This window comes from Nansenia antarctica (genome assembly GCF_963989245.1).
Source record: "Nansenia antarctica genome assembly, chromosome: 5".
Lineage (NCBI taxonomy): Eukaryota > Metazoa > Chordata > Actinopteri > Argentiniformes > Microstomatidae > Nansenia > Nansenia antarctica.
Window position 1 is genome coordinate 4184272 of NC_137690.1, and position 24622 is coordinate 4208893.

At 49.6% G+C, this 24622-nt stretch overlaps 1 protein-coding gene across 1 annotated transcript in view; it reads right to left on the minus strand.

Annotated features, from left to right (window-relative positions):
* Positions 1–1719: 1719 nt before the first annotated feature.
* Positions 1720–24622, minus strand: part of smarcad1a (SNF2 related chromatin remodeling ATPase with DExD box 1a) — a gene marked incomplete at its 3' end in the record, with an annotated part of 25884 nt that continues 2981 nt past the window's right edge. The window contains exons 4-23 of the mRNA XM_080532942.1: positions 24275–24341; positions 22548–22654; positions 21571–21684; positions 21145–21223; positions 18243–18988; positions 14081–14280; positions 13521–13611; positions 13231–13330; positions 12284–12343; positions 11958–12033; positions 10887–11022; positions 9675–9806; positions 9177–9272; positions 6527–6644; positions 5524–5639; positions 3605–3793; positions 2981–3099; positions 2508–2690; positions 2236–2345; positions 1720–1781 (exon numbers count right to left, since the gene is read on the minus strand). Coding sequence (XP_080389068.1) covers positions 1720–1781; positions 2236–2345; positions 2508–2690; positions 2981–3099; positions 3605–3793; positions 5524–5639; positions 6527–6644; positions 9177–9272; positions 9675–9806; positions 10887–11022; positions 11958–12033; positions 12284–12343; positions 13231–13330; positions 13521–13611; positions 14081–14280; positions 18243–18988; positions 21145–21223; positions 21571–21684; positions 22548–22654; positions 24275–24341 — 2901 coding nt within the window. The remainder of the gene's footprint in view (positions 1782–2235; positions 2346–2507; positions 2691–2980; positions 3100–3604; positions 3794–5523; positions 5640–6526; positions 6645–9176; positions 9273–9674; positions 9807–10886; positions 11023–11957; positions 12034–12283; positions 12344–13230; positions 13331–13520; positions 13612–14080; positions 14281–18242; positions 18989–21144; positions 21224–21570; positions 21685–22547; positions 22655–24274; positions 24342–24622) is intronic.

The following is a 24622-nucleotide window of genomic DNA, read 5'->3' on the forward strand; positions in this document are numbered from 1 at the left end:
CGACCAGAAGACGGAAGCTTGAGAAAATGAACCAGTAACTTATGTTACCGGATGAAACAACTTGCGGTTTGAAAGTACCTGACATACTTGCACAGACAGTGCACTTGAATGACTGAGTTGACCATTGACGATCTAGCCCATTCAGCCCCACCCACTCACAACCCAGTTACCATTCAAAATTCAAATGATTCAATCATCTTTGCAGATACCTCATTTCACCAGTCAGTGTTTCTCTCGGACGTTGAGCAAAGCAGGGGGGGGGGCACTCGTAGTATGATTATTATTTAATTTGTTAAAATCTATGAGTGGGCCCCCCACGCTTTCGGGGCCCTAGGCGACCGCCTGTATCGCCCGTAGGACGGGCCGGCCCTGCGTTTAGGGACAAACAAACTCACGAGTCACGACATCACTTGTTTACTTCTAAACAGAAACACCAACACAAGGACAACAAATATTGAAATCTTTATTCAATTTCTAGACAAACCTGATCATAACAAGAACATACAAAAAAAAATACAAACAACAAGCTCCTAACAAGAAGGTACAAGACTCGTCACGATACAGTACACCCAACAGAGTAGCTCTGTTCACACGGCCCAAAAATGCAAAGTCCTTCCCTTGATTCCCTGCTTCCTTACCTCCTCTCTCTCCTTGCCGCCTCCTTCTTAAAAACGCATTCTGAGCAGAAGACCCAACGTTTTCTTCCCTTGGACCCCCCTTATCGTCCTTTCTTTGAGAAGGACGCAAGGAGAGAGGACACAAGGAGAGAGGACACAAGGACAGAGGACGCTAGGAATCAAGGAAATACCTCAGAAGTTCAGGCTCTGTGTGTCCGTCCTCTGCAGGACTTAAACGTGGCACTCCAAGCGGCACATTTCATCCACTACGTCCCCAACGGTCCTCTCTGTCCCCTCCGTCCCTCACATCCTCTCCTCACTTTCCCTCAAGGGAACCCTACATCTCTTCCTCCGACACGTTTTGAGGAGACGAGGAGATAGGAGATGAGGAGACTATTGTGACGAGGAGATAGGAGATGAGGAGACAGGACGCGTGGGACAGAGGTGAGACTATTGTGACGTCGTGTCTGTCTTAGGGACATTCATCTCAACAACACTACCGCCGCCTGACAGCCAATGCCAACAACCAATGGGGGTTTGGGGTCCTTTTTTCTTCTTCTTCTACCAGTAACATGCGCTTGATTCAGCTTGACCTGACTGTTTTTGGGACAACTCCATCGGTTCCAACCGAACCTGAGCAAGCCAAATATAGCATAAGTATTGTTTTTTTTATTTTTTAAAAACATCAGACACTACCGGTATTCAAAATACTATTTAGCCTCTTTCGAGTGCTAGAAAAAGCGCTTACAGAAGGTCGTTGTACAGTCCTATCACCTGGGACCCGGGTCAGTATCACCTGGACCCGGTCCGGCCCAGCATAGATGGCGTGGCCCGAGATCTGACGTGAGCAGGCTGAGAGAAGCCCAGTGGCACACACACACACACACACACACACACACACACGCATAAACACAAACAAACACGCACGCACGCACACACACACACACACGCACACACACACTCGCACACACACACACGGTGTCCAGCAGAGGATTCAAGTATCCGTGGCAGGTTTCAGTTGGCCTGGGGGGGTTGGGGGGTTAGAGTTAGAGGATGATCAAGGCTATGGTTCTCACGGGGGAGGGGGGGTGCTGAGGGGCTCTCACAAGCCCAGGGAAGCCTTCAGGAGGGAGGCCATGTCCTCTGGCATGGCTCCCTCGTCACCTGGGGGGGGGCGGAGAGACACACAACATGATCAGCTGACGGCCTTCTCCTGGATAAACAAATAAATAAGAGTGTGGACCGGCTACATATACATTTAAAGAGTTGAAGAGAATGTAATGGGTTAGAGAGGGAGAGAGTGATTGAAGGGAGAGGAAGCCTGCGTGCGAGAAAGAGTGTGTGTGTGGGAGAGAGTGTGTGTGTGTGTGTGAGGGAGTGTGTGTGAGTGTGGATGAGTTTGCATGTGTGTGTGAGAAAGTGTGTGTGTGAGAAAGAATGTGAGTGTGCGTGTGAGAAAGAGTGAGCGTGAGTGTGCAATGTGCATGTGCGAGAAAGAGTGTGTGTGTGTGAGAAAGAGTGTGTGTGTGTGTGTGAGAAAGAGTGTGTGTGTCTGTGAGAAAGAATGTGCGTGCGTGTGTGCGTGTGTGTGCGTGTGTGCGTGTGCGTGCGTCCCTACCCTCCTCTGCGGCGGTCATGTCCTGCTCCAGTTTGAGTTTCTTCTGTCCCAGCCGCAGCATGCTGTCCTCTATGGTCCCGTGGCTGATCAGCTTCACCACCTGCACCGTCCTGCAGGGGGGGGGGACGACGACGACAGGCTTACAGGCTGGCTCCACTACCAGGCTTACAGGCCGGCTCCACTACCAGCGTTGCGTCACTTACGTGGTCTGCCCCCAACCCCCCCCCCCCCCCCTCCTTACTTGGTCTGGCCCCCCCCCTGCCCCTCCTTACTTGGTCTGGCCCAGCCTGTGGCAGCGGTCCTCGGCCTGCTTGTCGTTGTAGGGGTTGCAGTCGATGTCGTGGAGGATGACCACGTTGGCGGAGGTGAGGTTGATGCCCAGGCCGCCGGCGCGCGTCGACAGCAGGAACACGAAGATGTCCGTGTCTGTGTTGTACTCGTCTATCAGCACGATCCTGTTCAACGACAGGATAGAGAGAGGGGGGGGGTTAGAGAGGCGATAACACTTCATTTGACCAAGTGAGTAAAAAAAAAAAAAAGAATAGTAAAATAAGTAAAAATATATATAAATATTAACAAATATGATATTTGTGTACTTTGTGAATAACCTGCTCTCCATAAAGAAAATAAAAAAACATTTGATCACCCAAAAAAATAAGAATTCATCCCATCAATGTCAAACGCTAGTGTGCAGCCTGGCTGTACAGACACCACTGGTTTGGACCGGTCTGGACCGGTAGCTGACCTGTCAGCGATGGGCGTGGAGCCGTCCAGCCGTACGTAGCGATGTCCCAGGTGTTTCATCAGGATCTCCACGATGTCCAGCATCATGGTGAACTGGCTGAACAGGACCACCCTGTCCCCCTGGAGGAGAGAAACAGTCAGTAAACAGGCCTGAGCTAGATTACTCTTCCTGCTACGACTGGTAGATTGATGATTCACTTGCTTAGTCAAAATGTATCAATCGTAAGTCGCGTTTGGAATAAGGCGTCTGCTAAATGCCAAAAATTTAAGATTCAAGATGGCGGCGCGCTACTCAGACGCGCGGCTCGGAGTGGCTTCAACGCTGGTGTTTTTTAGTGTTTTTAAGTACATTTGTATGTACATTTTTATTTGAGTACTTATAGGGAACGGTTGTGTAAATAGTACCTACAGTCCCAAATTTCGTTGTTTGGTACCTGTACTATAGCAATGACAATAAAGACCATTCATTCATTCATTCATTCATTCATAAAGTGTAGATTATGAACTCAAATCTCCACTGGCAGTGACGTTGAGCCTGGATCACCACAACAACAACAACAACAACAACAACAACAACAACAACAACAACAACATTCTTGACCTCCGTCTGCCCCTCCCCCCTCACCTTGTCCCTGAGTGTGGCCAGCAGCCGGGTGAGCAGGGAGAACTTCCCAGAATCCAACAGGTGCTCCTTCTCCAGCTGGTAGCTGCCCAGGGACAGGTACTGCTGACACAGGCAGTGCAGCTCGAAGTCCGACATCACCTCCATGTCCTCCTGGATCAGGGCCGCGTCCGCGTCATAGTGGGTGGGCTCCTAGGAGGAGGGAGAGGTGAGGGGGGAGAGGTGAGGGGGGAGGGAGAGGTGAGGGGGGGCGGGGGAGGGGGGTTAGGGGAGGGAGAGGTGAGGGGGGGGCGGGGGAGGGGGGTTAGGGGAGGGAGAGGGTGAGAGGAGGAGGAGTTAGAAGGGAGGGGTGAGGGAGAGTGGTGAGGGGGGAGGGAGGGAGGTGAGAGGGTGAGGGGTTAGAGGTTAGGGGGGTGAGGAAGAGGTGAGGGGTGAGAGAGAGGTGAGGGGGAAGGGAGAGGGGGAGAGGGGTTAGAAGGGAGGGGTGAGGGAGAGGGGTGAGAGGTGAGGGGGGAGGGGGAGAGGTGAGAGGGGGGAGGGAGAGGGGTGAGAGGGGTTAGGGGGGAGAGGGGAGGGAGTGAGGGAGGAGGGGAGAAGGTGAGGAGGAAGGGGTGAGAGGTTAGGGGGGAGGGGTTAGAGGGTGAGGGGGGAGGGAGAGAGGTGAGGGGGAGAGGGAGAGGGGTGAGGGGTGAGAGGGGAGGGGGAGAGGTGTGTCAGTGCTGAGCTGGGACTAAAGCCTGCAGCACGGCAGCTCTCCAGCGCCAGGGCCCAGGTGTTCAAAACTTCTAGAAACGTATTTTCTCTGATCCAGGATCAGATTTATCTGGCTGATATTGAGTGGTAGAGGGGGAAATCAGCCAGCTCGATCTGATGCTGGATCAGAGAAAAGAATCAGGATAATTCTAATGTAATTTAAAAGTTTTAAAAGTTAAAAGAATCAGGATCGTTTTGATCTAGATCTAGAACAACTCACTCCAGGAGTGAGGATCACTGCCCTAAAGGAATACTTTCTCTACTACAGCGATTTCCAACCTGTGGGCCCGCGAGGGTACTGCAAGTGGGCTGCCAAATCATGGGGAGCATTCTTTTTTTTATTAGTTTTTTATTTACAAAATAAAATAAATTCATGGTACTGTTTTTTTCTTTAAAACCTTCAAAAACGCATCTTCAGTGTGATACCGATAGATAGGAACTTCGGAATCAAGATGAGACACCCCCCCCAAAAAATTACTCGTGCGTAAAATGCCTGTGTGGGCCGCGAATACTTTTTTTTTTAAGTGGGAGATTTTTAAGTGGGCCTTGAGTCCAAAAAGATTGGGAAGCGCTGCTCTACTATAAAATAATTTAAAGGTAATTCTTCGTTCTTCTAGCGTTGTAACTGCCAAAGGCCCCTGGTCATGACTGGTGGTCGTCTATGTAGGTCTACTGCCCCCTACAGGGCTACCCTAACCTTCTTCTGCCCCCTAACCCTCTACTGCCCCCTACAGAGTTACCCTAACCCCTAACCCTCTGGAGAGAGTGAGTACCCCACCCCCCTCTACTGCCCCCTACAGGGCTAGCCTAACCTTCTTCTGCCCCCTAACCCTCTACTGCCCCGTACAGTTACCCTAACCCCTAACCCTCTGGAGAGAGTGAGTACCCCACCCCCCTCTACTGCCCCCTACAGGGCTAGCCTAACCTTCTTCTGCCCCCTAACCCTCTACTGCCCCCTACAGAGTTACCCTAACCCCTAACCCTCTGGAGAGAGTGAGTACCCCAGCCTACATAGACGAATGTGTTGTGTTGAATGTCTAATGCACTTTGAATAAAGGGTGGCGTTTGCTAAATGCCCCAAAAATGTCAATGTAAAAACTTAATAAATATTGTAACTGAATTGTATGAGGGAGGGAGAACCATCCCCAACAGAAGCTTCCGGGTCGAACCTTGAGCATGAGTCGACTCATGGCCTTGAGCCTCTCGCTGGTGTAGTACTGCCTGTGAAGAAGAGGATGGTTGGCCATCTTCCTCAGCTGCATCATCACGTTACACAGCTCTCGCTCTGCAGGGAGGGGGGGGGAGAGAGAGAGAGAGAGAGAGAGAGGGAGAGGGGGGGGAGAGGAGAGAGAGGGAGGGGGAGAGCGAGAGAGAGGGAGGGAGAGAGAGAGAGAGAGAGAGGGAGAGGGCGGGGGAGAGAGAGAGAGAGAGGGAGAGACAGAGAGAGAGACACAGAGAGAGAGAGAGAGGGAGAGGGGGGGGAGAGGAGAGAGAGGGAGGGGGAGAGAGAGAGAGAGAGAGAGAGAGAGAGAGAGAGAGGGAGAGAGGGAGGGGGAGAGAGAGGGAGAGGAGAGACACAGAGAGAGAGAGAGAGACAAATAGAGAAACAGAGAGAGAGAGAGAGAGAGAGAGGGAGAGACAGAGAGAGAGACACAGAGAGAGAGAGAGAGGGGGGAGCAAGAGACCCACACAGAGAGAGAGAGATAGAGAGAGGGGGGAGCGAGAGACACACACAGAGAGAGAGAAGAGAGAAAGAGTATTTTTCGATTAGTCGGTCACCCATTTTAAAATCCGTTTAGGTGTGAGTGATTGACTGAATTGATCGATCCAATAATCTAACCTGCCCCTAGCACTCCAGCTGCCCTCTACCGCCCTCTAGAGGCAGTGTCTCAAAACTGCCTCGCTGTAGGGAAACCCTGTAGGGGAGGCTGGGGTACTCACTCTCTCCAGAGGGTTAGGGGTTAGGGTAACTCTGTAGGGGGCAGTAGAGGGTTAGGGGGCAGAAGAAGGTTAGGCTAGCCCTGTAGGGGGCAGTAGAGGGGGTTGGGGGACTCACTCTCTCCAGAGGGTTAGGGGTTAGGGTAACTCTGTAGGGGGCAGTAGAGGGTTAGGGGGCAGTAGAAGGTTAGGGTAGCCCTGTAGGGGGCAGTAGAGGGGGGGTGGGGGACTCACTCTCTCCTAAGGCAGACTTCTTCATCTTGCAGACGAGGTTCTGGTAGAGCTGCTGCTGCTTGTCGCTCATTGGACAGAACTCCAGTTTCTCCTCTTTGGCTGGCAGCTGCTTGAGCACCTGGGAGAGAGAGACACACACACACACACACACACACACACACACACACACACACACATAGACATTAGAAGGTATGTAAACACACACACACACACATACACACACACACACACACACACACACACACACACACACATAGACATTAGAAGGTATGTAAACACACACACACACACACACACACACACACACACATAGACATTAGAAGGTATGTAAACACACACACACACACACACACACAGTCACACACACACAGTCACACACACACACACACACACACACACACACATTAGAAGGTATGTAAACACACACATACACACACACACACACACACACACACACACACACACACACACACACTAGAAGGTATGTAAACACACACACACACACACACACACATTAGAAGGTATGTAAACACACACACACACACACACACACACATTAGAAGGTATGTAAACACACACACACACACACACACACACACACACACACACACTAGGGATGGACGGTTTTTCGGTTATACCGAAAACCGGGGTTTATAAAAATAGAAACGTTTTTTTATCAAAACCGTCTGAAACTTTTTTTTTTTTTTTAGAAGAATAAAATAGAATAAGAATAAAACTGGAACATGTCACATGTTTGTTGTGTGTGAAAATAACAATGATACAGTCTGAATCTGCTGCGCAATGAGTGAGAGGTTTGGTCAGTTGTGAAGAATAACTGAGGATTAATATCTAATTGGGATTATATTTAAGGGTAACGAATCACTCTATGGGAAAGATAGTTGCCTTCAGTTATTGGTAGATAGGAAAGTTTTTTTTTACAATTACTCGCTTACATTTAATAAGATCATTTTCGCTGCTCTCTGTAAAGCGCATTGGAATGGAATGGAATGGAATGGAATGGACTTTATTTGTCATTGCTACAGTACAGGTACCAAACAACGAAATTTAGGAGGGGTGGCTCCCCTGGTGTTAGGAAAGGAAAAAAAAAAAACATTTTAGAAAAAGCATAAAATCACAAGAAGGTAAGGAGCTGGTTTACATCAATAAAGGCTATGTACACAATCCACTGTACTATACTGCACAGATAGTCAACTAGGGTTGTCATATTGCACAAAAGTATTTTTTCACGTTATTTTAAAGTGTCACAGTTTGCAGGCTTGAAATGTACATGTTTGTGCCTCAGCACTAGCTGCCATACAATCCGTCCGGACTGTCCTGGGCCCAGAACTTAGGCCTTTGCTGTGTTCAGGGCCTTGACGGCCCTGTGGGTCACTTTTGTGAGAAATGCGCTATAGAAATAAAATGTGATTTGATTTGATATCAATCAATCAATCAAACTTTATTTATGTTCTATAGCACAAATCATGCATTGAATGTAACTCCAAGTGCAGTATTTACTAAACCACAATATAATAAAACAAGAGCTATACGGATCAAGAGTGTTTGTGCACAGCGCCACTGTGTGTGAAGGCGCTACTGAAAGTGATGACAGAACGCATGTCTCAGAAGATACGCGGTCACTTAGTGACGCAAAGGTAGTTCTGTATTTATCTCTATCTGTATTAGTACATTTATTTTGAAAGCTCTATTTTGACAGCTCTACCATGGGCACTTTTATTTTGATGGGGCATTCTTTGTTGATTGACTTACGACAGTTCAGGACGAGTCAGTCTCGCGGCATGTGGTTTTTATGAAAAGCTTTAAGTATGTTCACTGCATAATTCTAAGTCTAATATTTCAGTGATTATTGAGCAGTATTCAAATATTTAAATACATTGAGCAGCAGCTGAAACTTTGTCTAAGAACCAAGATATTGAGAAAGCAGTTCATTCAATGAAGACGCTGTTCCAAGAGATGATCTTCCGTGCAGGCGTGCACCCTGGATCAGCGGAGCTGGTGTGTTAAGTGTTCATGTGTTTTCTTGTATGGTGTAGCTTACAAAAGTCTGCCTTTCCACTTATATTTGTGAAACTAAGTAGCCTAAATGTGTTGCGACTGTGCTTACGGTGTTTTAATGGTGTTCGACATGAGTGTATTGTAGCAGTAGGGCTCAATTATTTTTTTCGGTTAACCGGAAAACCCCGGTTTTAGTCTTTGACGGTTTTTCGGTTTCAATAATTGGAAACCGTCCATCCCTAACACACACACACACATTAGAAGGTATGTAAACACACACACACACACACACTAGAAGGTATGTAAACACACACACACACTAGAAGGTATGTAAACACACACACACACACATTAAGGTATGTAAACACACACACACACACACACACACACACATTAGAAGGTATGTAAACACACACACACACACACATGAATGTATGTACACACATCTTTACACACACACACACACACACATTAGAAGGTATGTAAACACACACACACACACACACACACACACACACACAAATGTATGTACACACACACACGCACTAGAATGTATGGACACACATCTTTACACACACACACACACACACACACACACACAGGTGTAAACAGGTAGTAAGCCCTACAGTCTTACTTCACTCTTGACCCGTCGGAGGATGAAGGGCATCATGATGAGTTTGGCCTGGGCGATACGGTCCCTCTCGAAACGACTCTGCTCCTCATGGGGTTTCTGTCACACACACACACACACACACACACACACACTTAGCTGACTGTGTCTAGGGTTGCCAGATTGGAATTAGGGCAGGGTTGCCAGATTGGGGTTGGGGCCGGGTTGCCAGGTCTTACCATAGAGAACATCTTGGCTATCTGAGACTGAGTTACGGTTCGTGTGAGTGCAGGGTTGCCAGATTGGGGTTAGGGCGTGGCTATCTGAGTTAGGGTTAGTGTTACTACAGGGTTGCCAGATTGGGTCTAGGGGCGGGTTGCCAGGTTGGGGTTAGGGCCGGGTTGCGGCCAGGTCTTACCATAGAGAACATCTGAGTTAGGATTAGTGTGAGTGCAGGGTTGCCAGATTGGGGTTAGGGCCGGGTTGCCAGGTTGGGGTTATGGTTGGGTTGCCAGATCTTACCATAGAGAACATCTTGGCTATCTGCGTGGTGCTGCTGGAGAACATGGAGGGCATGATGAAGTTGAGCAGAGACATGAGCTCCAGGAGGTTGTTCTGGAGGGGGGTGCCGGTCAGGAGCAGCCGGTGCTGAGCCTGGAGGGGGGGGAGGCAGAGGGAAGGGGAGTGGGGGGGGGGGCAGAGAGAGAGAGGGAGGAGAGGGAGAGGGGGAGAGAGAGTGGGGGAGAGGGCCAGAGAGAGGGAGGGGAGCAGAGAGAGAGAGAGAGAGACGGAGGAGAGGGAGGGAGGAGAGGGGCAGAGGGAAAGGGAGAGTGGGGGAGAGGGCCAGAGAGAGAGAGACGGAGGAGAGAGAGAGGAACAGAGGGAAGGGGAGTGGGGGAGAGGGCCAGAGAGAGAGAGAGAGAGAGGGAGGGAGGAGAGGGAGAGAGAGGGAGGGAGGAGAGAGAGAGGAACAGAGGGAAGGGGAGTGGGGGAGAGGGCCAGAGAGCAAGGGAGAGAGGGAGGGAGGAGAGGGAGAGAGGAGGAGATTAAAACCATGGTATTACACTGTTGCCGTGCTTCGCTGTCCAACGGCACGGTTGATCTTTAATATCCTGCTGAAGGAGACAGCCTGGCTGCAGACTGGCCTGCCCTCCGACCACATCTCCCTGTCTCTCCCCCTCTCCCTCCCTCCCTCCCTCCCTCTCTCTCACACACAAACATGTTTGTCATGACAACACAGAACCGTTGGCTAAAACACACACAGGTATGGAGTCAGGTTAGTCACAGCAGCGGTGAAGGCTTGAACCTGGCCTTTCCATCCTCAATGAGTAGTCAGATACCACACTGGACCCATAACAGTGGGTATCTGATAGTCAATTATGACTATTATTATTACTATACATATATTATACACATAAAGAGAGGGAGAACGAGAGAGAGAGAGAGAGGGAGGAAGGGAGGGAGGGGGAGAGGGAAAGAGGAAGAGAGAGAGAGAGGGAGAGAGAGAGAGGGAGGGAGGAAGAGGGAGAGAGAGCGAGAGAGAGAGGGAGAAAGAGAAAGAGAGGGAAAGAGAGAGGGAGATGGGGGGGAGAGAGTGAGAGACACACCTAGGCCGTCAAAAGTTTGGACACACTTCCCCATTCAATTGAATGGGAAAGTGTGTCTAAACTTTTGACTGGTACTGTAAATATAATAAATGTTTAAAATAATATTAGCGCGGGGGGGTGCACTAACGTTGATGGCCATGAGGTGGCGGTAGCGGAGAGAGTTCATGTTCTTGAGCATGTGGCCCTCGTCGAAGATGGCATACTTCAGCTTTAGCTTCCGGAACAGACTGCGGTCGAAGTCGTTGCCGATGGCGAGGTTGTAGCTATGGAGACGGAGATGTAAACAACAACAACAATGGCGCTGATGTCTATACATACCAGGACACACACACACACGCACACACACACCTAGACCATCAACAGTTTTACCCAAGAACATCACAGAGATTCACACTCAGAACATTACTGATATAGCAGTCAAGAGGGAGAGAGAGGGAGAGAGAGAGAGAGAGGGAGAGAGAGAGCTCAAAATAAGGTGTGTTGACAGACCAAACAGTAACTCTAACAGGCTAGGAGGAAGGATGTAGCTGGCGACACAAACAACCACACACACACACACCTAGACACACACACACACACACACACACACACACACACACACACACACCTTTCCTACTGGGGAATTCCCAGACCACAGCTAATTAACTCCTCCTGGCTGCTCATTGGTGGCTTCACGTCAGGAACAGACAGGATTGGTGGAGGGGTCCCGCCCCTCACACGCTCTGTCAGGCTCGTTAATATCACTAATTAATGCATCATTACACAGAGAGCAGTCCCAGTCCACAACACACTTAGTTCAGCCCATTACCTCGCACCTGCAGGGCTGACACACACACACACACACACACACACACACACACACACACACGCTCTTTCCTTCCACAAGAGGGCACTGTGGTGCCACTGATGTCAGATAGCCTGTGTGTGTGTGTGTGTGTGCGTGTCTGTCTGTTTGTGTGTGTGTGTGTGTGTGTGTGTGTGTGTGTGAGTGTCTGTATGTGTATGAGTGTGTGTGTCTGTTTGTGTGTGTGTGTGTCAGTTTGTGTGTGTGTGTGTGTGTGTGTGTCTGTTTTGGGACTCACGTTGACACGATGACGTTAAAATCCACCTCCTTCTGTGTGAGTGTGTGTGTCTGTTTGTGTGTGTGTGTGTCAGTTTGTGTGTGTGTGTGTGTGTGTGTGTCTGTTTTGGGACTCACGTTGACACGATGACGTTAAAATCCACCTGGTTGTTGAGAATTTCATGCCTCAGATATCGTCTGTCCTCCATTGACCCTGAACACACACACACGCGCGCACACACACACACACACACACGCACACACGCACACACAGAGACACACACACACACACAGAGAGAGACACAGACACAGACACACACACACACACACACAGAATGTTAGCAGTAATCAAACCCACAGTGACATGCTTTACCGACCATTGGAGGCTGCTGGAGGTTAGAGACCGGAGGAGGCTGTCCTCCAGCTTCTACCCTGGCCAGCCTCCCTGCGCTAACAGGACTCACCGTAGTAGACCAGCACCTTGAGGCTGGGGCACCACAGCTTCAGCTCCCGCACCCAGTTATCTGAGACAGAGAGTTAACACACGTCAACCCGTCACACCTTTCAAAACCTTGTATCTTTCTCTGTTAAGAGAGATGAACGAACAAACGTCGCACAGTCGTGCTGTCATGGCAACGCACGCTAGCCTACTATGTTAGCACATACGTTAAAAACAGACGCTCGTGACAGAGCTGTTATAAACTGACATAGTGATGACAGAGCAGTTATAAGCTGACATTGTCAGGTTGTAACTGTTCCATGTCAGGTTATACCTGCTCTGTCAGTTTATAACTGCTCTGTGTCAGCTTATTTTTATTTTTATTTATTTTTATTTAACCATTATTTAACCAGGCAAACATGTAAGAACACATTCTTATTTACAAATGCAGCCTGACCAAAAAGCAATGGCTCTTTGGGGGGGGGGGAGGCCTGCGGCCTCGTACCTATGACCGAATCACAGCCGTGCTGATATTCAGTATAACACACTGCTCTGTCAGCTTATAACTGCTCTATGTCAGGTTATAACTGCTCAGAACAGTTATAAGCTAACAAAGCAGTTATAAGCTGACAGAGCAGGTATTTAAGCAATATCACACGAGAGGGAGTGTGTTATACTGAATATCAGCACGGCTGTGATTCGGTCATAGGTACGAGGCCGCAGACCCCCCCCCCCAAAGAGCCATTGCTTTTTGGTCAGGCTGCATTTGTAAATAAGAATGTGTTCTTACATGTTTGCCTGGTTAAATAATGGTTAAATAAAAATAAATAAAAATAAAAATAAGCTGACACAGAGCAGTTATAAGCTCCCAGGCCATGCCAGGGGGCAGTAGAGGGGTTATAAACTGACAGAGCAGTTATAAGCTGACAGAGCAGTTATAACCCCCCAGGCCAGGGGCAGTAGAGGGCTTACCCAGGGTGGAGGAGGGCACGGTGATGAGGTGGGGGCCGTCGATGCCGTCCTGGTAGAGCTGAGCCAGGAACGAGATGGCCTGGATGGTCTTACCCAGACCCTGGGGAGACACACACACACACACACACACACACACACACAGACACAGACACACATCAACATTTAGACATCAACAACAGTCTTACTACCCAAACCCTGACACACATACAGAAGGTTCTAGAACCGTCTAAATGAAATAGAGAGAGAGAGAGACGGAGAGAGAGAGAGATGATTGACAGGTTCCGTCTCACCATCTCGTCCGCCAGGATTCCGCTCAGCTTGTGCTGGTGCAGCAGCATGAGCCACTTCAGACCAATCAGCTGGTAGGGTTTCAGCTGCAGCCTGACAGCCAATCACAACAGCAGTTAACAACGGTTAGAAACAAGACATTCCATTGACGACAGAACAAAGTATTAACCTTGCATCAGAACACGATTCTCCATTCTGTTCCATGCATTACAATAAACCCTAATCCTCCAATTATCTCTACCTCCCTCCAGCCTTCCCTGGTGTTGTACAGTGTCTGTTTGTCCGCCCGCCCGCCCCTCTGCCTGTCTGCCTGTCTGTCTGCCTCCCTCCCTCCCTGCCAGCCTGTCTACCTGCCTGTCTACCTGCCTGTCTACCTGCCTGTCTACCTGCCTGTCTGTCTACCTGCCTGTCTGCCTACCTGCCTACCTACCTACCTACCTGCCTGCCTGATCCCAACAGTTCTAGAACCCTCTTAAATGGAACAGAAAGGTTCTAGAACGCTGCTCTAGAACACAGTACATAGAAGGTAGAGAAGGTAAGAAGCCGCCGCCGCTGCCCTCACTGTTTGTTGAGGATGGACGGCTGCCTGCCCGCGGTGGACCCGGCCTTCTCCATGACCTGCGTGACGCCCTTGGCCATGCGGCGGGCGATGCCCTCACACTTGGACATGAGGCCCTGCACCACGGTGCGCTCCTTCAGCACCACCCTGCAGCCCTGCAGAAGATCCGCGTTCAGACCCTTCTCCCGGTCAAACACCTCCTTCTGTAGAGGGGACGGGAGGGGAGGGGGAGGGAGAGAGAGAGACAAATAGAGAGGGAGGGAGAGAGAGAGAGAGACAAATAAGGAGGGAGGGAGAGAGAGAGACAAATAAGGAGGGAGGGAGAGAGAGAAATAGGGAGGGAGGGAGAGAGACAGACAAATAAGGAGGGAGGGAGAGAGAGAGACAAATAGGGAGGGGGAGGGAGGGAGAGAGAGAGAAGGGGGGAGAGAGAGAGAGAGAAACACACACACACAGATAGGGAGGGAGGGAGACACACGCAGACAGAGAACATAAACAATTAGAAACATCGAACAGTTTCACAAACTGACACAATGTCACATAGACGTTTTCTAACATGATAACAAAACATCTAGGGACTAATTTCCCTCCATGCATGGCAGTTGCTTTGAACTTCTTAAGTATTGCCTGGTAGATATGGACATTTTCCCTCATTTGATTTGTGTGTTCTCTTATCTTTCCCATGTTGATGTATGAATAAGGGAATAATGGCCTCTGTGTCACCTCATATTTATACCCCAGTGAAACAGGAAGTCGTAGATTACTGCTTGAACGTTCCTAAACACTCTGATCAACTTAAAAAAGTAAAATATAAATGGAAAAAAATCTAGTTACATTTTGTTCATAAGAATTTCTAGGGCTGCCAACAATTGTGGCACACGTGGTTCTGTTATAATTACATCTTGATGAGAGATGTTTTCCCCCCCTCAGAATAAATGTACTTAAATTAAAAGGTTGGATATTTCTCCTTTTTTTCAGTGAGACATTAAGCTAATTCACCAAAAGGTGACTTTTCTATGACCCTTTTTACTCATCTTTACCAGAGGTGGACAGCACTGCATCCATCAGCTGCTGACTCACGCTTACAGCACGCCTACTCTACCTGTCACTCAAAGCACTAACACCTCCCAAAGCACATCCCACCCGGTCCAGGGCTCTACGCTAACCTTTTTCACTAGGAGCACATGTGCTCCTAAATGAAAAATGTTAGGGGCACACAAAGAAATTTAGGAGCACAGTGAAAAATGTAATTATAACACATTTTTATTAGTGATTTTGCAATTTTTGCACCAAAATCACACATTGCCTACAGCCCTACTAGACGCAGAGTTGATGGCATTGTATTATGGTAACTAGCTGTGTCAAGTTCTCCTGGTTAGCAGCATGTTCATTCATTCATCCATGTCATGCCTGTCAGCTAGCAGCTAGCAGCCCAGCCAGGCTTTAGGGCTAGGTCTGTCAGCTAGCAGCCCAGCCAGGCCATGCAGAGGTCTGTCTCCATGCTGCCCACCTCCCTGCTGCTGGGTCAGGCTACATCAGTCACACACGGTGGCCAGACAACTCCACATCTAGGGGTATTAAACTACCCCACATCCAGATGACCAGTCCCCAGCCCCATGCTGCCCGGGGTGGTGACATGTGGAGGTGGCCAGCCCAGCACGGTGCCTCTGCGGCGGCTAGCTGTTAGCACACCACCATCCCCGGGGGTCCCACCTCTCTGCCACACTCAAGTACAACATGTTGCATTTTCATGCCATTAGGCAACTTGCTTCCTAGGGTTTCCTAGGATTAGAGATGCATTTGGACTTCTGGAGTACCTCCACTACTTTCAATGGGTTCTGAAGGTCTGAGAGCTTTCTACTTTCTACCCTGGGTAGTTAACCCTGGTTGTAACCTTGGGTTCAAATCTGGAGTGTGTGGGACCAAATCTGTAGATGTGGTGAGCTAATGAAGCTAATGAAGCTTGAGATGAGAAAAGGGCGCTTGTCTCTTTAAGGCCCAGGAGGGAGTTAGCGATTAGCGATGTTAGCTTAGCGCCAGTTTAACAGAAGTAACTTCACTTTTAACATGACTTCCCGTGGTCGTAGCGGGCTGGCTGACGGCTTAAAATGTGGCCACACGGTTCGCGCAGATTTATTTTTAGAATAAAAAAAAAAAAAAAAAAAAAAAAAACGGTACTCGCACGTGTGCTCGTGAATTTATTTCTCTAGTCGCACAGATGTATTTTTAGTCGCAAATGCGAGTGAAATGGTCGCACTGTAGAGCCCTGCGGTCTCTGAGGTAGTCGGAGAAATGACATTTCTGACTTCCTTCCTCAAAAGATAAGACTTTTCTCTTTCATCTGACACCCCCAGTTTGATATGCTCAGAGGAATTTAAAAGTTTGGCCCTCATGGGGCCTTGTACAGGGATGTGATCCAACAGTTGCTGTCACTCAACACACTCCTCAACTGCCATGTTCACGTTCAAATCACCAACTGCCAAATGATTCCGGAACACTCATCACCTAGAGTGCCAAGGGTTTTACTGTATGTGGTATCTACCTAGCAACACTACTTTGATTGGCTACCAAATGAAGCGTCGTCATTCATGCGTTTTTTGGTTAATAAAGGGTGCGTTCGTAAATAATTCGCTCTGAGAAACTGAGCGACCAAGTAGTCATTTGATTGGGCAAGTAATTTGATTGGAGTGCTGATCAGATTTCCAGAGCATACGAACGCAGCCACCCTCGGCACTGAATGAGTTAAACAACTGTGGTAGGAAGAGCAGTGTCTCATTCCTGTTCCAACGTGCTGGGCCTACCTTGCAGAGAGAAGCACGTAGTACACCTGAGGTTACACACTTATGTATGTATGTAACATACATGACACACGTGTGACAGCTGTATGCACAGACTGCAGACGAACACGAAACATATACGGTATATAAAAAAAATTTGTGAACTTTTCTGTTGAATAAAGTAATCCTGAGTAAATCATTACGACCCGTGTTGAATATCCTCATTGTCGCTTCGTGTTTGCTGCGCACCTATCCCAGAGATGACACAACGCATTTAAGATCACGACTAACCTCTATAGATTGATTCATAACGTCATTAATGACAAGAAGATCCTACAAAACTTTAATAGGACGCATGAGCTTTCACAACCTCTTGCTTGATAGAATTTGATCGAATCGGTACAGAAAGAATGACAGAATCGGGATTGAATTCGATTTAAGAAAATCAGGACTGAATGACACAAGCATATAACTGATCCGTTTCCCTGCTCAAAACACGTCAGAAACGCTTCTCTCCCTCTCCTTCCTCGAAGTGAACCATTTCTAATTGTTTGTCAGTGAGACATTAAGCTAATTCAACAAAAGGTGAATATTCTATAACCCTTTTCACTCATCTTTACCAGGGGTGGAGAGCACTGCATCTATCTAATATCTAATCCTGTGGTGCTGCTGACTCACTCATTTCTGGAGAAACTTCTGGAGAAGAGACATGAATGAAAGATAATAAATGATATGGCAGACAGCCAGAGAGCCTGCAAACCTAACCCAGATTTGATACACAGAGAGAATCGGGACTGAATGACACAATAATAATAATAAACTTTTATTTGTATAGCGCTTTTCCTGAAAACGTTGCAGCTCAAAGTGCTCCAATCATTATATAATCATAATTTAATTATTTAGTCATTTAAAAGGCAATATTAAAAATATGGGTTTATAGTCTTGACTTGAACATATTTGCTGAAGTTGCATCCCTAATGTAAACTGGCAGTGCATTCCACAATCTGGGTGCATAAAATGAGAATGCAGCCTCACCAAATCTCTTCTTTTGTACATGTGGTACACAGAGAAAATTACTTGTATTGTGTACACAAGCACACAAATAATCTGTTTCCCTGCTCAAAACACTTCAGAAACGCTCCCTTTCCCTCCCTCCCTCCCTCTCTCTCCCTCCCTCCCTCTCTCCCTAGTAAGTGAACCATCTCACCAGGGCCTGCCAGCTCCCAAAGGGCCTGAACTCTGTGATCTCTCTCTCCCACCCTCTCCCACCCTCCCTCCCTCCCTCCCTCTCTCTCACCCTCCCTCTCCCACCCTCTCTCCCTCTCCCTCTCCAACCCTCCCTCTCCCACCCTCTCTCCCTCTCCCTCCAAGTAAGTGAACCTTCTCACCAGGGCCCGCCAGCTCCTGAAGGGCCGGAACACCATGATCTTCTGCACCTTCTTGACGGACAGGCCCGCGATGAGCGACATCTCGTCCACCGAGGCCTCCTCGAAGAACTGCAGGATCTGGTTCCTCAGCGCCACGTTCCCCCCGTCCTCCGCCCCGGAGTCCAGCCCCCCTTCGTCCGACGAGCCCTCGAACTCGCTGCTGACCGCCTCCTCCTCGTCCTCGTCGCCGTCCCCGCCCTCGCCGTCCGATGCGCTAGCGGTCCGGTCGTCCGAGGCGCGCGCCTTCTTCTTGCGCTCCGCCGCCTCCTGCTTGGCCACGCTCGTCCCGTTGGTCAGTCGGCTCGGCGGCGGCGGGCCTTTCTGGAACGCAAAGTTTTTCAGGGAGAAGACGGAGGAGGAGGAGGAGGAGGAGGAGGAGGAGGGAGCGGCAACGGAACCGGAGGAGGAGGAACAGGACGTCTTGGTCAGCCATTTTGAAAGGCCGCCGCCCCTCCTTGGCTCCTCCTCCTCTTCCTCTTCTTCCTCTTCCGACCCCCGGTGGCTCTTTGAGTCTCTGTTGTTGTTGTCTGCTTTCCGGTCCCCCCGCCTAGTGTCCCGGTCCCGGTCTCGTCTGTCCCTCCGGCCCTTTGGGTCTCTGCCGTCCCGGTCCCGGTGGTCTTTGTGCTCGCGGCCCGGTTTGGCGTCTCCGCTCTTGGATTTGGGTTTCTTCTCCTTGGCCTCGGGGGAGCTGTGGGAGGGGTCCTCGTCTGGAGCGGTTGGATCAGGTAGGGGGAGGGAGGGAGGGAGGGAGGGAGGGAGGGAGGGAGGGAGGGGAGGGAGGGAGGGAGGGAGGGAGGGAGGGAGGGGAAGGGAGGGAGGGAGGGAGGGGAGGGAGGGGAGGGAGGGGAGGGAGGGGAGGGAGGGAGGGAGGGAGGGAGGGAGGGAGGGAGAGGAGGGAGGGAGGGAGGGAGGGAGGGAGGGAGGGAGGGAGGGAGGGAGGGAGAGGAGGGAGGGAGGGGAAGGGAGGGAGGGAGGGAGGGAGGGGAGGGAGGGAGGGAGGGAGGGAGGGAGGGAGGGGAGGGAGGGAGGGGAGGGAGGGAGGGAGGGAGGGAGGGAGGGAGGGAGGGAGGGAGGGAGGGAGGGAGGGAGGGAGGGAGGGAGAGGAGGGAGGGAGGGAGGGAGGGAGGGAGGGAGAGGAGGGAGGGAGGGAGGGAGGGAGAGGAGGGAGGGAGGGAGGGAGGGAGGGAGAGGAGGGAGGGAGGGAGAGAGGGAGGGAGGGAGGGAGGGAGGGAGAGGAGGGAGGGAGGGAGGGAGGGAGGGAGGGAGGGAGAGGAGGGAGGGAGGGAGAGGAGGGAGGGAGGGAGGGAGGGAGAGGAGGGAGGGAGGGAGGGAGGGAGGGAGAGGAGGGAGGGAGGGAGAGGAGGGAGGGAGGGAGGGAGGGAGAGGAGGGAGGGAGGGAGGGAGGGAGGGAGGGAGAGGAGGGAGGGAGGGAGAGGAGGGAGGGAGGGAGAGGAGGGAGGGAGGGAGGGAGGGAGAGGAGGGAGGGAGGGAGGGAGGGAGGGAGGGAGAGGAGGGAGGGAGGGAGGGAGGGAGGGAGGGAGAGGAGGGAGGGAGGGAGGGAGGGAGGGAGGGAGGGAGGGAGGGAGGAGAGGGAGGAGAGGGAGGGAGGGAGGGAGGGAGGGAGGGAGGGAGGGAGGGAGGGAGGGAGGGAGGGAGAGGAGGGAGGGAGGGAGGGAGGGAGGGAGGGAGGGAGGGGAGGGGAAACATGGATGAACATCAGGGTATCTGCAAGTTACATTTTTAAGAACGTTTTAATGCCACGTGTAATGGAATTTAAGACCAAAAATTTGTCTATTGGCAATAGGTGTTTGGTTGATGGGTGGGTGGGTGGACACATAGGGGGAAAAAGAAAAAGATAAAATTGAAGGACCTTCATTCCTTTTTGTGTACCCATAAATGCTGTACTGTGTTCTTCTCCTTCTAATAAAATATTGTTTAAAAAAATAAATAATAATAATAATAATAATAATAATTTTAAAAAAATCTATATATTCAATATTGTGGGAGTGAGTAGAAACGAGGAGACGGTAGACAGGTTGTCGAGTCGGACGTTTTACTTCCCAACTTTGAATGTCAGAACAGCAGCAATAGCATAACAGTGCAACAGCATAGCGTAACAATAACTGCACGTGAAACTCTCGTGTATCAACGTGAACAGCTAACTCTAAACACTACCCAGAAAGCCCTGGGGTTGAACTCTCAACTCTCCGTCTTAAAGGAGCCGTACCTCCTCCATAGTGTCGAGGGAATGTCTATGTACAGTGGGTCACCACTATATACTGTTTTTCTTGCTTTTTTTTCTCACATGCATTAAATTATTTTTCTATCACTATATTTCAATTTGCAGTGCCAGGCCAAGAGGAGGGAGAGGACAAGGGTGGATGAGTTAGTAGAGTCATACTGGATGGACCAAATGAAGCACAATGTTGTTGTTGATGTTTGAACTGGCATGTGGAATCAATTGTCTGTGTCCCTGTCTCTGTGTGTGTGTCTGTGTGTGTGTCTATGTCTCTGTGTGTCTGTCTGTGTGTGTGTCTCTGTCTCTGTGTCTGTGTCTCTGTGTGCGTGTCTGTGTGTGTGTGTCTCTGTCTCTGTGTCTGTGTGTGTGTCTCTGTGTGTGTGTCTCTGTGTGTGTGTCTGTGTCTGTGTCTCTGTCTCTGTGTGTGTGTGTGTGTCTATGTCTCTGTGTGTGTGTGTGTGTGTGTGTGTATCTATGTCTCTGTCTCTGTGTGTGTGTGTGTGTGTGTATCTATGTCTCTGTCTGTGTGTGTGTGTGTGTGTGTCTGTGTGTGTGTCTATGTCTCTGTGTGTGTGTGTGTGTGTGTGTGTGTGTGTGCACCCCAGGCAGCTCTGGTCACCTCACCTGGGTCAGAGAACATCCGTAGGGCCTCCAGGGCGTCATCAAAGGTCCACTCGTGTTCCTGGAGCACGGCCCTCAGCCCCTGAGGAGGCAACACGGGGTCAGGGGTCACCACACACTTCCATCACAACACTTAGATGAAGTCTAATGCTGGACTAAGCAGCACATCCTCGACGGAGATCTTCCATCGCCAGTGTGGTTTAATCCTGGACGAGGCTTAAGTGTGAAACCGGCCCTTAATTAACTAGACCTTCCTCACACCACTAAGTCTCTAAATCTCCCGCTACTGAGCGTAGCATAGCATAGCATAGCATAGCATCGCACACACACACACACATTTATTCACTCATCCATCCATCCATCCATCCAATCATCCATCCACTGGACGTTGTTGCCGTGGCAACGTCAGACCCCCCCCCCCCCCCTCACCTCTTTGTCCTGGTTGGGGAACTTCCTCTGCAGCTTCCTGACCATGGCTTCCTGTTTCTCCCAGCTAGGCTCCGCCCCTTCCTCCTCCTCCTCCTCGTCAGAGTCCTCCTCCGCCTGGGGCACAAGAGACAGACCGTGAGGGGTCGTTGTTGTTGTGAACTTTGACCCCGTCCAGAAACAACCCCTAAGACACTAGGCCTGATGGGGGTGGATAGTGGATAGGTAGAAGGCTGATAGTAGCAGTACCACCTTGCCCTCTGATAGGCCATGGTGGACTTGTCGGCCATCTTGCTTATACCGATCCAATCCTTTCAGATCTATTCCTTTTTTTCCTGTTGTGTGTCTGACTTTCTGTCTGTACATTCTGCGAAGCGTCCTTGGGTTTGATTCTGGACAGGACAAACTGTTGCACTTTTCTTTCTTTTCTTTTTTACCCTCACCCACTCAAATGCCAGAGAAATGTCAACAACACAAAACCCTTATTCAACCTCCAGAGCTGAGCTGAGCTGAGGGTTGCCTGGTTACACGTCAACCCACGTTGACGAAACAGTGCTAAAAGGGCTAATATGAAAGGTCGAAAAGGGTAGAAATGTAGTGTAAAAGGTCTCTCTTCCTCCCATCCAGCCATCCATCTTTCCTTCCCTCCAATCCTTCCCTCGCTTCCTCCCTTCCATCCATCCATCCTTCCTCCCTACTATCTATCCATCCTTCCTTCCTTCCTTTCCATCCATCCATCCATCTTTCCTTCCTTTCCCTCCCTCCAATCCTTCCCTCGCTTCCTCCCTTCCATCCATCCATCCTTCCTCCCTACTATCTATCCATCCTTCCTCTCATCCATCCATCCTTCCTTTCCATCGATCCATCCTTCCACCCTCCCTTCCATCCATCCATCCTCCCCCTTCATTCCTTCCCATCCTTCCTTTCCTCTCTCCCACCCTCCCTCCCATCCATCCATCCTCCCTCCCTCCCTTCCTCACCACAGACGGCCTCCTCTTCTTGCTGGGCTGGACCATGTCGCTGTCCTGGGAACCGCTGGACCCATCCTGCTTCCTCTTACGCGACGTAGCCTCTTCAGAACCTGTTACACCATCAGGTTAGTGAGGGTGGAGGTTAATGAGGGTGGAGGTTAGTGAGGGTGGAGGTTAGTGTGGGTGGAGGTTAGTGTGGGTGGAGGTTAGTGTGAGTGGAGGTTAGTGTGGGTGGAGGTTAGTGTGGGTGGTGGTGTTACGTTATGTCTTAAATGCATATGTTTTATATAATGAGAGCTGTCCTAGGTTGTGCATCAGGCCTATATGAGGTATAGTATGAGGGTTATATGTGTTACGTTCTAATGCTTTGTTCCTCATGTCGGGATCCGATGTAATGATCAGACTTTTCTTTCGAAAAATGTCAATACATTTCCGCGTTGTTGAAAATCAATGACACATCACTAGTCAACTAACACAGCTTGTTTTGTGAGCCTGCTAACAATGTAAAGTAGTCAGTGTTTCCTCCAGGAATTTTTACAATGGTGGCGGGCAGTGCTGACCGCGCGCCCGCGATTTTTCCGCGTGCACGCGCATGAAACGCGCACGCGCGCTCAAAACAACGACGTAATTTCAGCCAAAACTCGAGGATGGCCCAAAAAAATAAAATGTTTTCCTGTACTTCTCCCGTGTGTCTCTTATTGTCTGTGTCTGCATGTTTTTCCAGCATGTAATTCCGTTGTCAATAAAAACAAAAACACTGATCTGACGGTTTTTTTCACAACGTTATTACTTGTCACTTTAAGCCCAGGAGGGAGTTAGCGATTAGCGATGTTTAGCTTAGCTTAGTTTAACAGAAGTATCTTCACTTTTAACATGACTTCCCGTGGTCGTAGAGGGCTGGTCGACGGCTTAAAATGACCGTGTAGACCTGTAGACCTTATATAGTCATATATAACCTTATGACCTATATATAACCTATATGACCTTATAGTCTTGTGTTTCTACCCCGGGCATAGCCGGTGTTATTCACGGACAAACACTCCTGTTAGAGTGGTTCTAGTACACTGGACATAGGTAACACATAGAGAGGCTTCTCCTCTCTCTCTCCATACTACACTACACTACACTACGCTAGCTCGCGGTGTTCGGGTGACAGCCAGGGCGCGTTCGTAAATACGCTCTGGAAATCTGATCAGCACTCACGGAATGCCTCTTGTCCAATCAAATGACTTGGTCCCTTTATGACGTTGAACCCAGTGTGCGCTCCGGGGCTCTCAGAGCGAATTTACGAACGCAGCCTCAAGTTCAATACTCGCGACACACACGGACTGGTCCAGTTTCAGCGCTTGTGGGTGTGTCTAGCGCTGTGAAGGTCTGAAAAGCGGCCTAAATTTTCTTTTTTTTTTTGGTTGAGAAATCTGAATGGTGGCGGAGGAAATTCCATCGTGGCGGCGCGCCACGATGAAATGCATGTAGAGGAAACACTGGTAGTGTTATAGTTAACTAGGTAGCAGTGGGGATTACTCACCCAATCCACTTCGTTGCAGTATTTTGACTTGACTAGCGAGTTTGTGTTTCTGTGATTCTCAATAATGTTGAAACGTAGTTCCGTTGTTTCAAAAGAAAAGACTGAACATTTTGATTGGTTGCCGACATGCGGACCAAATGATCAGACTGTCACATGTTATGTTGTCATGCAGCTTGTGACGGAGGTTAAAGGTTAAAGAGAACGATACCTTTGTCTCCATACGTCACCAGACATTGGGCCACAGCACCATCCAGCGTGCTTGATCTCTCTATCACCTGAAAACACAGTTGGATCGTTTTACAACACGACGACGTGACTCCACCACACTACTAGAAGAAGAAGATTCAACCTTTAATAATCATTCATTACATTTATAAAGCGCTTTTCAGGGACTCGAAGACGCTGACAATATGGGTACACAGAAACACGGAAACAACAAGCTAAGAGATAACATGAGTACATAGAACACAGTATTAACGAACAGGTACAGGAAACAATTAACACAGCAAAAAGGGGGATGGAGGTGGCAAGGTTAGGAGAGATGGTTAAGGGTAGG